Source organism: Sphaerodactylus townsendi, linkage group LG01 (genome assembly GCF_021028975.2).
Source record: "Sphaerodactylus townsendi isolate TG3544 linkage group LG01, MPM_Stown_v2.3, whole genome shotgun sequence".
Lineage (NCBI taxonomy): Eukaryota > Metazoa > Chordata > Lepidosauria > Squamata > Sphaerodactylidae > Sphaerodactylus > Sphaerodactylus townsendi.
Window position 1 is genome coordinate 91428847 of NC_059425.1, and position 16943 is coordinate 91445789.

At 40.6% G+C, this 16943-nt stretch overlaps 1 protein-coding gene across 2 annotated transcripts in view; it reads left to right on the top strand.

Annotated features, from left to right (window-relative positions):
• PDE10A (phosphodiesterase 10A) overlaps positions 1-16943 on the top strand; it is a 243516-nt gene that overhangs the window by 98170 nt on the left and 128403 nt on the right. For both annotated transcript variants that reach the window (XM_048487553.1, XM_048487546.1), the window contains exon 3: positions 8493-8521. In XM_048487553.1, the coding sequence (XP_048343510.1) occupies positions 8493-8521 (29 nt within the window). The remainder of the gene's footprint in view (positions 1-8492; positions 8522-16943) is intronic.

The window sequence follows — 16943 nt, forward strand, 5'->3', positions numbered from 1 at the left end:
ACCTATCATTTCTGCTACTAATGGTCCCCTTACCCCTGTTGACGTTAGCAGATGGTTCCCAAGGGGCATTTTCTTTTGTTTCCCTTTTCAGCTGGTCTGAAAAGAGTGAACTCTTCAGTCCAGACTTCTCTGCAGATGTTTAGAATCGTACTACAAAGTTCAGCAAAAGTCTGTTTGTTTTCAGTTTTCAGGAAACAAGAGAAACATAGAAACAAGAGAATGAGCCAGTGAAACAGACTATTTTATATTCTATGGCAGCTTAACCCTGGAAGCAGAGAAATCTCAGATGTTTACTATCATTTTTTAAAATGTGGTTGGGTTATTTTCCCCCCAGTATTTTTGTTATGCAAGAACCAGTTAAGACATGAAGGTGAAATTAGTACAAAGGGACTGCAGTCAGAGCATTAGTAGGTCTAAAAGGCAAATGCAAAGCAGGGGGTGGGGGTGGAGAAGAAAGAGCACACTCAATTTGAAATCTTACCAAAGGTTTAATGGTATAGTGAAAACAAACACTGAGACTGTTACAATGTGTTCTTACACTAAAGCCAAATCCATAGAGTTCAGCTGGCCTGTGAAAAATTGGTTCTCAAGAAGTGGAAGCTATCCATGTTATTACTTTAGTCCATGAAACATGTCTCCTATTCTATAATTACTGAATTGTGGTCCCCTACCCCCAGTTCAAAAATCCTCACCCCATTTTGAATTGCATCCAGGGCTCATTCCGCACATGCAGAATAATGCACTTTCAAACTGCTTTCAGTGCTCTTTGAAGCTGTGCGGAATGGCAAAATCCACTTGCAAACAGTTGTGAAAGTGGTTTGAAAACGCATTATTTTGCGTGTGCGGAAGGGGCCCAGATCTCTGAATTTGGGCTTATCTCAGAATGGAGTTCACACTTGACTTCCCCCAATCCTAGTGTGCTGTTCTGTCAGTTCCCCACTCTTTCCTAAGAAAAACAACATGTTTTTAATGGATGTATTGGTGGCAGTTGCTCTCATTAGATCAGGGGTAGGGAACCTGCGGCTCTCCAGATGTTCAGGAACTACAATTCCCATCAGCCCCTACCAGCATGGCCAATTGGCCATGCTGACAGAGGCTGATGGGAATTGTAGTTCCTGAACATCTGGAGAGCCGCAGGTTCCCTACCCCTGCATTAGATACAAAAGAAGCTGTGCCCAAGGCCTCATTAATTTCAAAATGAATTCCACAACATCCATCCATTATTTCTTGCCATTTGTAATTCTGGAAGAAGGCAAACATGTTTCCTGGGGATTTGCATCTCAGAGTTTGCATTCTGTGCCTTTTAACAGGGCTTCTAGCTGGGAAGTTGAGCTGTGAATTGGTACAAGAGGCAAAGAGGAGTAAGAGTGGAGATGTTGGTTTGAGATTGTGAGTTTTCTGAGCTGTTTGGGTTATCTCTGTCTGAAAATCTTCTAGCTTTTGGTGAGGCCTCTAGAAGCTCATGGTCTTGCTGAGAGGGACTTCTACTGAGTAAGGTGAGTCAGCTGCCCTCTATTGTTTAACCCCTGGCAGTAGAGTCACAGCTCAGAGCAGAGTTCATTAAAGTTTGACGCCTGTCAGAAAGCACACAAGTTTTCCGGGGGCTTGCATCCAGTGTTTTTGAACAGGTCTAACAGGGAGTTGAGCTTGGGAGTTCAGAAAGGGAGGTTGAGGACCTCCTGTTTATTATGAGGACCTCAATGTTAGTGTTCTTGGAATTGCTTCTAGTTCTCTGTGGTAAGTCAACTAGACAGACACAGAATAGGTGTCTCAACACATGGATGAGAAAGTGGTGCCAGGAGGAAAGATTTAGAGTTATTATGTGCTGGGGAACTGTCTGGGACAAACTGAACAAACTGAAGATATGGGCTTCATTGGAACCAAGAGGGAACCCTTTCTGCTGGCACAATATCAAACAGCAGAGCAGCCTTTAAGCTAACCCGTGGAGGGAAAGCCTACAGGAACTGGGGAGCCTTTGGTTTGGCACAGCTCAGTCCAAAGGGAGGACAGTGTAAACACTCAAGATAGTATTGGTAGGAGCACAATAGAATGTGGAAAAAGAGGGTAGGATGATGGAGGACTATGTGCAGAGGGAAAGGGGCCAAGGAAGGCAAGGGTTATTGGAGAGGGAAATACAATATAGATGTTTATCTGCCAGTGCTAGAAGCCTCCAAGCCAAGAAGGGGAGCTGGCATGCTTGGTGATAAATTTAGATATAGAAGGTGTGATGACTATGCCCTTTTTGCTTTGTTAATAAATATCATGTATGCAAAATACTGTTTATTTTTTCCTTTCCTTCCAAGGAATGTATCACTGCCACCATGAATATAATTCCACCCCCTTTTCAATTTCTCCTAAAGTTTGGTGGCCAAGCTTTTAAAGCAGTTTCAAAGGTCTGTGTGGTCCTGAGGAAGAAACCCTCACAAGCTACTGATGTAGGATTCCAGGTTAATTTGAACAAATTAATGTTTTATTTATATATTTTATTTTATATATTTTATTTAGCTTAATGGTTACAAAAAGTCATTTAGCTTATCTCTACAATAAGTAAAAACAATTTGAGGCAATCATTTCTGGTCAAGGTTTCACTTCACATAAATCTATTCTTTTCTCACTCTCTCTAAATTCCTGTGACCATATTAGGATTTGACTCCCTTTCTGGTCTCCCAGGGTCTTCTATGTGTATTCTTTCTATCTTTTGGGCAGTTTTTAAGTTTACATAACACTGGAAAGGATTTTAGTCAGAAAGCTGATTTCTAGGTTGCTAACATTATACTGTTCTCTGTTTATTTCAGCCCCTTCTCACTATCTTTCCAACTGAATGACTCTCTTTCTCAAACAACAACAAAAAACAACCCTTTACTGCATCACCCAAGTGTCAACCAATTATCTCATTTTCTCATCCCCTTTCATCTACAGCTTACCTCTCCTTTAAAGAAACACACACAACATTTTAAATCGTTGCAGTGGGTGTCTGAGAACATAGTAAAATGGGGAAAAATCTATGGGATGGAGTAACCCCTGGTGGGTAAATGCCATATAGGCAGGACAGGGAGGGAAGTGTTGATGGAGGTGCTACATTATATATCAGAGGGCAGAATCAAATAAGCTAGAATACATTATTAGGGGAATGAATTCCCCAAGAGAAGCGATATGGATGGAAATACTGGGTCTTTTAACAGTGGGGGTGTACTATTTACCACCGAATTAAATTAGAGAAAGAAATATGAGATCACTAAAGTAGATAAGCTTGTGATACTACCCTCTCATTGATTGGGTAAACATGAGTTGGTTGTCCTGCTGTAGAAATGAGATTCCTGCACATCATAAATGACTGCACTGTTGATCAGAGGGGTCATGGTCTTGGATGTGGTTCTGAGCAAGGCTCAAAACCTGGTAAGATATGAAGATGTCATTGCACCACATGGGAGCCCTGATCATCAGTGCTGTAACAAGGGCAAGGCAAGTCAGTCACTTGCCTTGGGTTCATAAAACTAAGGGTGCAAAGATATATATCATGACTAAAGTAAATATTGTGTTAACACTACACTTGTTATTTATGCATTTACCTGTTTACCAAAATAACTACTATGAAAGCATAGGGGGTACAATTTTATATTCTTGTTTCTGGCACCAAATTGGTTAGTGTGGCTCTGTTGACCATAAAGCTATTAAATTCAACATTTTTTGTCCAAGGAAAATTACCTGTAAAGTCCAAAACAGTAACATTTGATTTAAGAAGGAGGAACTGAAAAAAAATAAGGGGAATAGTTAAAAGGAAACTGAAATGGAAACACAACAGAGTCAAAGCCATACAGGATGCTTGGAAGCTTTTAAAAACCACACTCAGCGCAGATAGAATGCTAATATGCGAATATACTAATATTGTTCTAACATTCGCTGATAACTTGCCACTAAAATCAGTTACTGAACCAAAAGACTGGCAAGTATTAAACATTACATTGATTTTTAAAAAGGTACCTATAGAAGTACCTAATTGCAATTAGAAACCAGTTAGTGTAGCATCTGTCTCAGACAAAACTATTAGAAACTATTATTAAAACTGGAATTGTTAGCCATGTAAAAGAGTAAAGCCAGCTGAAGGAAAATCAACATGGCTTCTGCAAAGGGAAGTCCTGCCTCACCAACCATCTGGTGTCAGTGGTTGCCACTGGCCCAGACTCCACCTTGTTGGGAGACACCACCTCAGCTATTTCACACCTAGTCTTCACTGCCAGACATGCGTGTCCCCCCCCCCAAACCATCATTCATCGCAGGCATCAGGACTGGCCTACAGGAGGAGGATGGGCTGAGGAGTGCTGTGGCCACTGGCTTAGCCCCCAACAGCCACAGAGTGAAGCAGGTGACGGCAGTAGCCAGTGAAGGTGAGTGGTGCAGAGCCCAGGCTTTTGCACCATGGCCCTGAACTGGCCTGCGGCAAGAAGACTACCCCAGTACAGCTGTGGGAGGGATCCAACCCTCCTTTCCTGCACCAAAAAGGGGAGGTGGGGTTGCTGGCTGGGCAGCCACTGGGGGGCTGGGATGGGCCAGACAGATAGCCCACAGCCCAATTGCAAGGTGGGGGAGGGTTTTTGGAGGGTAGGACTTGGGAGGTAGGAGGTAATGAAAGGAGGAGTGGGGGGGGGGAGTGACAAATTGTGACCAAGGCTGAGAAAACCCTGACCCTGGTTGATGGTAGCCAGACATCTTTCAGACCAGGTATATTGTCACTCACTGAGTGCAGTGATCTTTGTGGGACATATCAGGAGAGATGGGCCTATAGATATGCAGGTCCCAGACTGTTTAGGTCTTTGAAGGTGAATACTAAAACCTTGGTATTGATCTGGTACTCCACCCAGAGCCAATGCACTGGTTGAATATGTGATCACCATGGGGTCCTAGTAAGGACTCATGCTGCTGCATTCTGCACCAGCTTTAGTTGCTGGATGAGACCCTAGAAAAGTCCTGCATAGAGTGAGTTGCAGCAATCTGATCTAAATGTGACCATTGCATGGATCATTGTAGCTAGGTCAGCCTGGGACAGGTAGTGGACCAATTGTTTTGCCTGGCAAAAATAGTAAAAAGCCATGTGAGCTACATTTGTGACCTGACCTTCCATTGTTTGAAAGGCCCTCAAACAGTAGTGAGTAGTAAGCTTGTGAGGCTTTTGCAAGCCTTCTTGCAGACAAGATCTAATCCCTCTGTCAGGACCTCCCTGCTTATTTAGATGCAGCAAGTAGACTAGAGGCCTCTTGGCTGTCTTCAGGTCCTGTGTTGGACCACTTCCCCAGGAAGATGTGAACAGAGTCCTGAGGGATGTGAAGCTCAACATGTGCCTCTGGGATTTGTGCCCATCGTGACTGGTGAAGGCCAGCAGAGATGCAGTGCAGACCCACTTGGAGAATATTATCAATCTCTTCCTAAGTATAGGCACCTTCCCTAAGGGGTTAAAAGAGACAGTGGTGAGGCCGCTCTTAAAAAAATATATATTTGGATCCATTTCATTCAGCCAATTACCAACCAGTATCCTCTTTTCTGGGTGAGATAGTGGAGAGAGTGGCTGAGGACAGCTCCACCCTGTTCTGGAGGAAACTTCTGCCTTTGACCCTTTCCAATCCAGTTTCTTTGTTGATCAGGGAACTGAGAACTATCTGACTGAAAATATTATATAGTCTTGTGATGCAGCCTCAACTGGAAAATTGCACAGTTCTAGTTGCTGCATCTTATTTTAAAAAGAACACTGCAGACCTGGAAAATGTACTGAGGAGGGCAGCCAAGGCAATTAAAGGATTGTAACACAGGCTAGCCTGATCTCATCAGATCTCAGCAGCTAAACAGGGTTGGTCCTGACTAGAACTTGAATGGAAGACCACCAAGGAATATGTGGGTTGCTATTCAGGGAAAGGCAATGGCAACCCACTTCTGTTGTCTCTTGCTTTGTAAACCCTACTAGGTTGCCATAAATTAGCTATGACTTGACAGCAGTTTACACACACACAGCACTTTGCCTAAGAGGAAGACTGAAGAGCCTATGGCTCCTCAGTTTAGAAAAGAGACTACTGAGAGAAGACATGATAGAGTTTTATAAAATTATGGACAGACTTGGAAGAGTGGACAAATATATTTTTTCTGCCTCTTAACATAGTAGAAATCAAGGATACCTAGTGAAGATGGGTGGACAAAAGGAATTTTTTTTTTATATAGCAGGTAATTAAAATGTTGAATTTTTTGCCAGAGGATGTAGAGATGGCCACAGGCATAGATGGTTGTAAAATCACAGGGATTTTTTTTTAAAAAAAATGTAATTCCTGGTATCCAACAGTGTCATTTTGCAAGTCTGAGCTCCAGAACTTCTTAGAGAGGGTATGGGGATAAAAGGTTCTACTGAATTTCTTTAAGCACAATTAGAGATGTGTAGGTCTGGAAAAATTCAGGAAAAAAAACCCTGTTTCCCTGTTTTTTCCCCCCAAGAATACTAGGAAGAAATTCCTATGATTTTTTTTGAATGAGTAAAATACTTAAGATAGAGTTTTTTTGACTTTCAAAATATATAGCATGAAATTTCTGAGAGCTTTTCCCATTTTTCCAAATATTTTTCAATTTTTCCAAATATTTCCCCTTTTTCAGTAAGAAAAATGTCTTACAGTGTGTTGCATCTGTTTCAAACTGACAGCATGAAAAAATCTGAAGACTTAATTTTTCCAATGGAAAAATGGGAAATTTTGGGCAGCAGTGCTTGCAGTCCTACATATTGTGACTTTATGGGAGAGTTTCTGTTCAAATAATATTTTCTTTTGTTTACAGCAGAATTTGTTTTCAGCTTTAATTTTTTCTTGTCTCTGAGATGGCAGAAATCAAAGATACATGTGCTGTGATAGCATAAGGGCATGGGTGTTTGCAGCTCATTCTCAAGTATTGGGTATAATTACAGTTTTTTTCTTGTACAAAATTTATTTTATTTTTTAAAATTCTATGCCTTCTTTCTATCCCAGTAGATTCTTTAAGCAACAAGCATTTTAGCATTAAATTTTCAGTATTAAACCAGCATTTAAAATACAATATGTATAAAATATTTAAACTATTGAATAAAAATACATCACTGAGAAATGCACAAATAGTCCAGACAGGATGGAAGACCAGTAACAGTTGCTGGAGTTTTTCCAAATAAAACAAAACATTTTTCACTCGCTGGTAGAAGGCAGTGATAGAGACTGATGAACCTCATTGGGGAGGAAATGCCAAAGTTTTCATGCCCTGACTGAGAAGGTCCTTTCTTGTTTTGGCACTTGTCTTAGCCTATGAAGATGGCCTGAGGGGAAAGGTAGGTTCATAAGCAAGAGGGTGGTCCTTCAGGCATTCTGGCCATATGCCATATAGGGCTTTAAAGGTCAGTACCAGCACATGTAACTGTGACCAGAGGGAAATAGGGAGTAGATGGAAAAAGACTGGAATGATATGGTCCCTACAATCCAGTCCAGTCAGCGTTCTGAGACTGCCATAGAGTATTCAATAGCATATCCATGTAGACAGCATTGCACTAGTTTGATCTAATTGTTACTTGGCCATGTGCCACAGTTATATTTCCCGCCCAGGAAGGGATGTTGCTAGTTCTGCAGCCAATGCTGTTGAAAGGCATCCTTGGTCATTGCTTTTACCTATTTATCCAATGGGAGGCTCAGATCCAGAAGTAACCCCAAGCTACAAACCTGTTCTTTTATGCCGCCAGGCACCTGTTCATGGTTTTCCTGACTTCCCTGGGATGTGCTAGAACAGGGGTAGGGAACCTGCGGCTCTCCAGATGTTCAGGAACTACAATTCCCATCAGCCTCTATCAGCATGGCCAATTGGCCATGCTGGTAGGAGCTTGATAAGGGCTGGTTGGACCCTCGTTTATTCGGAATTCCTATTAACTAAGTATTAAGGTAGAGCTGAGTGTCATTTGCATATTGGCCTCACAACCCAAATATCCAGATGACCTTACCTAGTGACATTACATATATATTGAAATGGGACTTCCTGATCATCTCCCAGCACAGTTTATAATGTATGAAATAGCACAATTTGCAGAAAATTTACATTTCCAGGCACAGATAATATGATTGTTGGATGTCAGATTTCTAAGATCCTGCATTTTGTTTCATTGATACAAGGCAGTGTGATGTGATGTCCTTTACCAAATACTTGGTTTTATATTCTGTAGTGGAAGCCAGCATAGGAACTTTCTGATAGTAGAAAGCACAAGTAATCAGTGGATTAATGAAGTTTTGTATCTGCTGATGGATTGGTTAATTTATGGAACAAATTTTATATTGCATAAATGATTTGAAATATTGTTATTCTCAAAATAAGAATACATAGTGAGAAAAACAAGTATGCTCAATAGACATTTACATGTTGTGAGAAGTGGTACAAGGATTGTGCAGATCAATGTTTTTTAAATTAGTCTCAGAACTTTTCAAAAGTCTCTAATTTTTTGTTTCCTTTCCTCACAGAGGTTTCGATTGCTAAGCAAGTCAACAGGGTAAGTTCCCAGAAGTTGCATGTTTGCGCCAAAGTTCTGAAACATTATCTAAGTGTTTCTGTTCATTTCACTTTCCTGATGTTCTGCACTTTAAAGTTGCTGGTTAATACACTAAAAACCTGCAACTCAGTAACAGCAGATAACAATATCCAGACCTTTAGGAAGTAGATAAGGAGACAACTACACAACACATTGTAGTCATACATAATGATGTTCTGACTGCGGCTGCCTCTTTGCCACCCCCTTGGGTGGTATGATTTCCATTGGAGAAGGGAACAGATATGCATGGGACCTTAACTAGCTAACTTAAGAATGTAAGGACATCAGAAAAGCCATGCTAGATCAGAACAAGGCTCATCAAGTCTACCAGTTTTGTTTACACATGCCTGACCAGGTGCCTGTAGGCAGCCCACAGGCAAGACTACTGCAGTGGCAGTATCCTGCCTGCATTCCACAACACCTAATATAATTGGCATGCTCCTCTGATACTGGAGACAATTTTTACTTTAAACTCCTCATTCCTGGTACTTCTTTGGATCTTCATTTGCCTTGCAAACGTTTGTCTAGAACCTCAAATCATCCCCTCCAAACAGAGTTTTGTAAGATACCAGAAGCCACTAGGTAAAGTTGTATATGACTACAATTTAATGTGCAGTTTACTGTCTCCTACAGTATGATACGCCCTGTAAAGACTTTCTTCTGAAGCGCTGCTTTCTGTGCCCCCTGCCTGTAGAGGTCAGATGTATGTGAATCAGAAATGAGGCCTTTTCAGTGTTGGCCCTCCATCTTTTGAATGATAGCAACTGCTTTCTATATTCTCTAACCTCTTTTATATGCCAGACCAAAACATTTCTTTATACCCAGACTTTCACTTTTCAGAGTTGTTTCTATATGACATACTTTTAGGCTTTGGACTGTTTGAATAATTTCTTTTTTAGATTAGTGTAATTTTATGTTCTGGTTTGTTTTAATGACTTGTTTTTTTAATGACTGATATTTCTGTGTTATTTTTATGATTTTATTATATTCATTTATGAGCTGCCTACACCAGGTTTTGGGAGAGGTTGTACATACATTTTCTATATGAATAACCAATATATAAAATATAAAGATTTATTAACCTAGATACAATTGTGTTCCAGAATCCCTCAAGCATAAAATAATCTGAGTATATAAATTAACGTAAATGTTTGGCTAGTAGCCAATGAAGTAGAATTTCCAGATTTCTCATGCAGTCATGTTCTGAATTGCTTCTAACTAAACCATTTATGCAAGCTATTCTCCGGACCTGTGTATCCTATGTAAATATCCAGAAAATGGCTCCATGAGTGTTTTGATTTGTTAGGCCCTGACAGGAATTGTGGCACACAGGAATTGTGGCACTTGTTGCTGCGGGAGCAGTTGGGTGGCCAATTTTTTTTGGTAGGTATTTTTGGGTTCGGGTTTAATAGATCAGAATATTTTAAAAACCTGAAAAAATCGGGTTTTTCCATTGGGGGTATTAAACCTGAACCGGCCTCCAAACTCCATGTGGGTCTTGGAAGCTGGCAGAATTAAACTGTGTTCAACTGTGGGCTTGACCTGGCCAGGTCCAACTTTATACTGCTGGCTCAACCTTCAGAGCTCCACATCTGAAGTCATATGGACTTCAGAAGAGGAGGTCATGGTATATAGCTGGGCCCAACCAGGCCAAGCCTGCTGTTCAACACTGAGCTCGTCCTGGCCAGGTCCAGTTTTAAACTGTGAGCCTCTAAAGCCCACAGTGTAAAGTTGGACCCAGCTAGGCTAAGCCCATCATGGAACTGGAGACTTGGTTTGGCTGGATCCAGATTTATACTGCTGGCTCCACCTCTGATGCATCATCTTCGAAGTCATGTGGACTGTGGAGGCAGAGCCAGCAGTATAAAGCTGGACCTGGCTGATGCAATCACACAGTTCAACATTGGGCTTAGCCTTTTTGGGTCCAGCTTTAAACTATGGGCTTGGAGCCCACTGTTGAATTGCCATCCTGCCCTGGAACTCCATGTCAAATTAGGGGGGTTAGGGTTCACAGTTAAATTCTGGACCTGATTAGGCCAAGCACAATTGAATGCTGGGTTCAGTCTCACTGGGTCCATTGTTCAACTGCTGTCAGCAGGCAAAGGAGGGGGGGAGGTTTTTTTAAAATGGTAGCAGGCTGAAACAGCCTGAAAAATGCCATTAAAATAGCATTGTTAGGTATCCTCTTATTTGGCTCCCTTTTATTGTTTCCTTTTTGGGGGAAGAACCCTCCACTGAAAATACCAACAAGGTATTTTTGTTTCTTTTTCTAATTGGATTTACTGAATGCCCCACCTCTGGTAGTTGACTTGACCTTGCCAACCTTGGATGCTTATCCTGCTCTCCCATGTATACATTCCAGGCTGGAACCCATTTTATCTCATATTTTCATAGACACTATTCCATGCACTCTCCAACTGGTCCTTGTCTTGTCCTGTTGGATTGTATTCAGCCTCATTGTGTAGTTGTCAGAGACATAGCTAGGGAAAATGGAGCCCAATGCAAAATCTGACTCCCCCCACCCCCATGGGCAGCCGCTGTGATGCTTGAATCCACCCCCAAACAGCATCACTTTCAATGGTGTTTAAACTAGAGAGCCCAGATTCTCCTTTTAAAATCACCTTAAAGGGAGAATCTGAGTTCCCCAGTTAAAACAACATTGAAAGTGATACTGTTTTGGGGTGGATTATTCCCCACTCTGGAACAACATCACTTTCAATGTTTAAAATGGGGATCTCAGATTCTCCCTTTAAATCCATGCTGAGAGGGGTGCATTTAAAAGGAGAATCTGGGGAAATTCGGGTGTGTGTGTGCAATTGTTAAGCTAGCAGCACCAAAATTTCAGAGTATCTTTAGGAGACTTTCCTGATGATACCACCCAGGTTTGATGAAGTTTTGTTTAGGGGATCCAAAGTTATGGACCCTCAAAGGTGTAGCCCCCATCTCCTATTAGCTGCCACTGGAAACAATGGACCTCCTGAACCAAACCTCACCAAACCTGGGTGGTATCATCAGGAGAGGCCCAAAAAAATCTCTGAAATGTTGGTGCTGCTGGCCTTAAAATTGTGCCCCCTGCAGGCCAAAAACTGAAAAAACACTACAAATACAAAAACCACACTAAGGAACCTGAATTTTTTTGTTTTAACCCCTCAGGCGCACGCCCAATGCAACACGCACCCCAAGCAACCTGCATTCTTGCATAAGGAGGTTACATTTCAGCCATTGACCACCCTCTTATCCATCACTGCCTATACTCCCTCCTAAGACTCCAGGAAACTCACTATAGCAAGTATCAGGAAACATTTAACTTCATTAACATCTATGCGCAGCAAAAAAAAAAAAACCATATGGAAGATGCTGGTCATTTATGCATGCGCTACTTACCCCACAGCTATTTGTTTTGCGGTGGGGTTTTCAACACAGCTTTTTGTTTATGCAGGAGTTGTCCTTTTGCAAAGTGTTCCTAGCCACCATCCCCCCTCACCCCCACATCCTTATTGTTTCCGTGCAACCTCCATTTGTGGAGGTTGCCTACCACCTTTTTTTCCTGATGACTTGGGTCCAGCATTTTACTAGATCTGTTGCTCCAGCAATAGACCTTCAGTATAGAAATAAAAACTGCCCTTCTGTAATCATAGCCTGAAAAGTGGGAGGCACTGATGTATGTGAATGGGGGAAGGCAGAAAGGAAGTAGAAAACCCAAACTAAAACTAATCTCCTTTCCCTGCAAAGTGAGGGGAAAAGTTTTATATTTAGAGATTTTGGAAATTTTTGAGGATTCTCTGATCTGAAGGCAGAGTGATTGCCAAGGGGCGGGGGCATGTATGTAACCAAGAATTAAACCTGAAAGGAATGTATGTTCAATGCGAAGGAGACCCAGAAGTGTGTAAATGGCCACTGTTTTTAGGGTCAGATCTTGGTTTCCAAAATGAAATAGAAAGCAATGGAAAAAGCAGGGACATGACTCACTTTCAGAAGCTTCACAACCCACTTCTGGGTCCTGACTCACAGGTTGCAGCCTAATCTACTCTCTCCACCAGTGGTTTCAAGGAATTGAGAGAGAGGCATTCCCCACTTTATGCTGAAAAAAAGTGAGAAGCCAGCATGGGGGCTTCCTCATGTTTTTGGGAGTTTTTACATTCTCTGTGATAGGCCTGCATATCTGCAGTACCCAGGTGTAATTGTACAGGTGGCCAGTCAATGTACACCAGTTACAGGTGAGTACAACATTTTCCAGGCTTTTCTTAATTCTGAGGGGTATTTCTCTATCCAGTGTGATGCCCATTCTCAACTGATTTTGGAGCGAGTTTTGGACAATACCATTGGTGACTTCATTCTCATTTCTATGTTTCTATTTGAAACAGAGGATGAATATAGCAAAGTCTGTAGACACCTGAGGTTGGTTTATTAGTTTGCTTTGGCATCTCAGTCCCTTTAGTGCAGAGAATCATATTGAAAGGTATCTGGATTTATCTGTTAATTCTTTTGGGGGGGGAGGGGTACACCAAATAAGAGAAGTTGAATTTTTTATCTCACTGGACCATGAGAGCTTTTTATTGTAGTGAGCGAGAGAGAAGACAGATGTGTACTATCATCTAAACATGTGTAAACTTGATGCATTTGTGGATATGAACAAATCATTGAATAAGAAGGTATTTTATTGTTGTGAAAATCAGATCACAAATGGAAATATCTTAAATTATTAAAAGTTGTAAAATTGCAATGTGGTTATTATGTTCTTGTAGTAAAACCATTTCCCAAAATAGTATAAAACCCGATAAACAGTAAACAAAATAGATTTGGTGAAAGTAAATTCTCCTACAATAATTTTTAGAGTGAGTTCAATTTGGAAGTCATTTGTTCTGTTGTTACGATACCATTATCAATCTGGCATATAGTAAGAGAAGAACCATGTTGGGACCAAGAGCCAGACCACATGAGGGTGACCGTAAGAATGCTACAAGCTGATGATATTTTTTGTGTGGATTTCTGTTTCGTGGATTTCAGTGCAAATTCGATTGTTCTTTTGTTTGTTGTTCCTCCTTTTTCTTGTTCTTCTCTGCTCTTTTTTGCTGGCCTAATGGCCGTAATAAAACTGAACTGAACTGAATCTGAGATTCAAGAGACCCATAAATAGATGTACTAAATAATAACAAAATCAGCCTTACAAAAATGGAAAATACTTACATGAGGTTTTCTTGATAACAGCATTGATCTTTCCAAGAAGAATGTTTTTTTTTCAGTAATCACAAGAGGGGCGAGAGAGAACTGTGAACACTCCTTTCTCATGCTTTGTCACATTACATGCCCCCTTTCTTCACTTTGTTGTCTAGCTGACATTTTCCTGCATATCCTTGTAGTTAATTTTTAAAAAATCAACCAGTAAGAAAGAAATCAGATATGTCATTCATTTAATTAAAAATCTGTGTGATTTTTCTGCCATTAAGTATTTTCATTAGTATCTGTAAAAGCCTGTCTGCAGTAATTCCTGTAGAATGAATTATTCACTGGATATGTTCTGAAGATCATTCCAGCAGTGTGTGCCCCCTCCTTTGGGATACTTGAAAACAGAAAGTAAGAAGTTATCTCATCTAGGAGAGGCAGCTCCTTGTACCTCCTTTGCAGCAGTCTGGCACCCTGCAAGTGGGGTATCGTGTGCATGCTCCATGCCCAAAGTTGTAATAATAAAATTGTTAGATTTCGTTTAGAGTCATGGATATGCCCAGTAGTGTGTGTGAATGCAGTTTATAGAAACTTCTCCAGAGACATAAATGTAAAAGGTAAAACTTACATTTATTCAATCATCTTCAGTTCACAACTTTGTTCCAAGAAAAGGTAGATAGAAAGAACCCTAGTCTAAAGAGATTACTTTCCCTACAACAAGTGGGCACAACTAATGCGCCATCACGTGTGTGGAGGTGAGAGGATGCTGCAGTGGCAAAGGCCCCACTGAGAGCAGGCTGCCATTGACCATGCGCTCGGGTCAAAGGCTAGAGCAGAAGTGAGGCTAGCATGGGGAAGAAAGGAAGTTAGTGGGCGGTCTCCTGGCCCAGACAAGGAGGGCAAACAAGAGAGGCAACATCACAGTTAGAGAGAGATACACAGCACCCCCCAGTGTCCAGGCATGCAGAAGTCGCTTATTCCAACAAAAATATCAAGTTATACAAGCTTTTTTGTTTTTTGCTCTGAGTACTGAAACAGAAAAAGCCTACTGTAAAGGTGTTGGTTTGCTGGCAATTGGGGGAGGGGTCTACTTGGCCAGACATATTGCATATGTTAGAAATACTGTCGAAGGAAGCATTTGCAGCCTCCTGGTTCAAGGGTGGCTTCACTTCTGCTCTAATAGCTCCCCTTTCCCACTCCATAGAGCGGCTAGTTTCCCCCCAAAAAGTCACAGAACTATCCTTTCTGGACTGTAAGCTTGATTTTGAAATGGAGCATGAGTGATATTTTCAAAGCATAGTCTGTCATGTTGAAATTGAGCACATGAACTGATGGTTGTATATAATCACAGTACAGAAGTTAACTTACAATTGTCATATTTTGGACCCTGAGTTAAATTGTAAAAGCTTTAATTACTCTCTGAAGTTTTTGTTTAGAATATGTATTCTAGATCAGCTGGAGGTAAAATAGAAAACAAAACTGATAGGAGGAATGCTTCTAGAAATATCTCTCCTCAGTTTCTCTGCTTTTTTAAAAACTCAGCAGAAGATAAATTGTTACGCTAAACAAGTCCCAAAATATAGCAATGAAGATGATCTAACTAGACAGAAAAGATTCTTTCAGATCACTTCAGAGACTACTAAAAAAAGTTGAGCTTTTTATTCTCCTGAGACTGTGCTCATTCTGAGAGGGAATCAACACTGTACTACTCCGGTGTGGTTACCTTCCCACCCCCATATAATAAATGATGTCCACTACTTCAACCATCATGTCTTGAGTTTAAACTTACATTTCTGTGGTGTGAGTGTGTGTATGTGTTTGTGTCAGAGAAAGAGAGGCTTGAATATGGATAATGACTTTGTAGGAAAGTCTCAGAGCTCTTCCTTGTGGACCCATTATGGATTCTCCCTCTACTGCTACTTTCATCATTTTTTAAAAAATGGAAATCTTGGTCAGGTGCTGCCCCTGATTAAAGTGTAATCTTTCCCCCTTGCAAGGGATTCTCATTTTATCCAGTGATATAGAGGACATCTCATCTGAGTAGAGAAGGCAATAGAGTCAACAGAAAGTTTCCCTCCACATCATTATAATTTCTGTATTTCCCTCTGTACAAACAGACAGCCTTTGGAGAATCTATCCCATTTTCTGTATATTTTAAGTGTGAACCTAGAAACTTAATGACTGATGAGCCACAAGGTTCTGGATAGGAGGTTTGTACTTCCACTGCTCTCCAGGTGGTAGCCATCTTTACCTTGCACGGAAAGCCACAGGGATGAATTATTCTCTTTTGTTTTGCCAGATGGGTGACATTTTGAGCTTTTTTTTCACCCATTGTGAAACAGGGCTTGAAATCTTTGAAGCAGGAGTCATCTTTAGCCATAAATATTTCATGTCAAAGCTGTGTACTTTTTAGTTCAAGGTTGGATGTGTGTTTCTGTCAAAACTACCATAAGAAGAGTATTCTTGATTCCAACCTCAGCTATGGATATACTATTTAGTTAGAACTGTTAGGTATTAGTGTAATAACAACATTTCACATCAATAATAAACAGTAATATGGGTTTTACACTTCATAAAACCATGAAAAAAGCAAACATATTTATTTTGATGGCTAATAGGTCTCAAGCAGTGTGGTTTACTTATTAAATATTCCATACTGTTCCAGGAAACAAAACTGGAAGAAGTCAGTATATAGTATAGGATTCTTTTTTCCAAATTGCCAATATAGGTAGTTTGCAGAAGATGCTGAATCTAGTTACTATAAGTGTCATTTTTTTCTGGTAAGGACCAATAAGGATTCAGGTCCTCCTGGTTTCCTTGTTGAATATAATATTCACTGCACCACCATATATATCTTTTGTTCAGCTATCTTGCTAGAATATTTTCTTAACTTCAGTAACTCTTAGGTCATCTAGAATTTATGTCAGCAACAGAGAAAACTTGACTACAATGTATTATTTTACTGTGAGACCTCAGCAAGTGTTGTTTTTACCAACTTCCTACCTGGCAGTAAAAATTTATATATAAGCATGTGAAATTCAGGCACTAAATACAGTATTACATTTTCTGTATTTTAAGTTTTATGCAACCAAAATAGACTACTAATTAAAAATAATTACTGTCTCTCTGTGGAGTATCTGCTTAAGCACTCAAGCACCTTTGCAGTAAAAAACTACCATTCTTCGAGGACCAAGGCTCTTACTTTTTGGGAGGACAATGT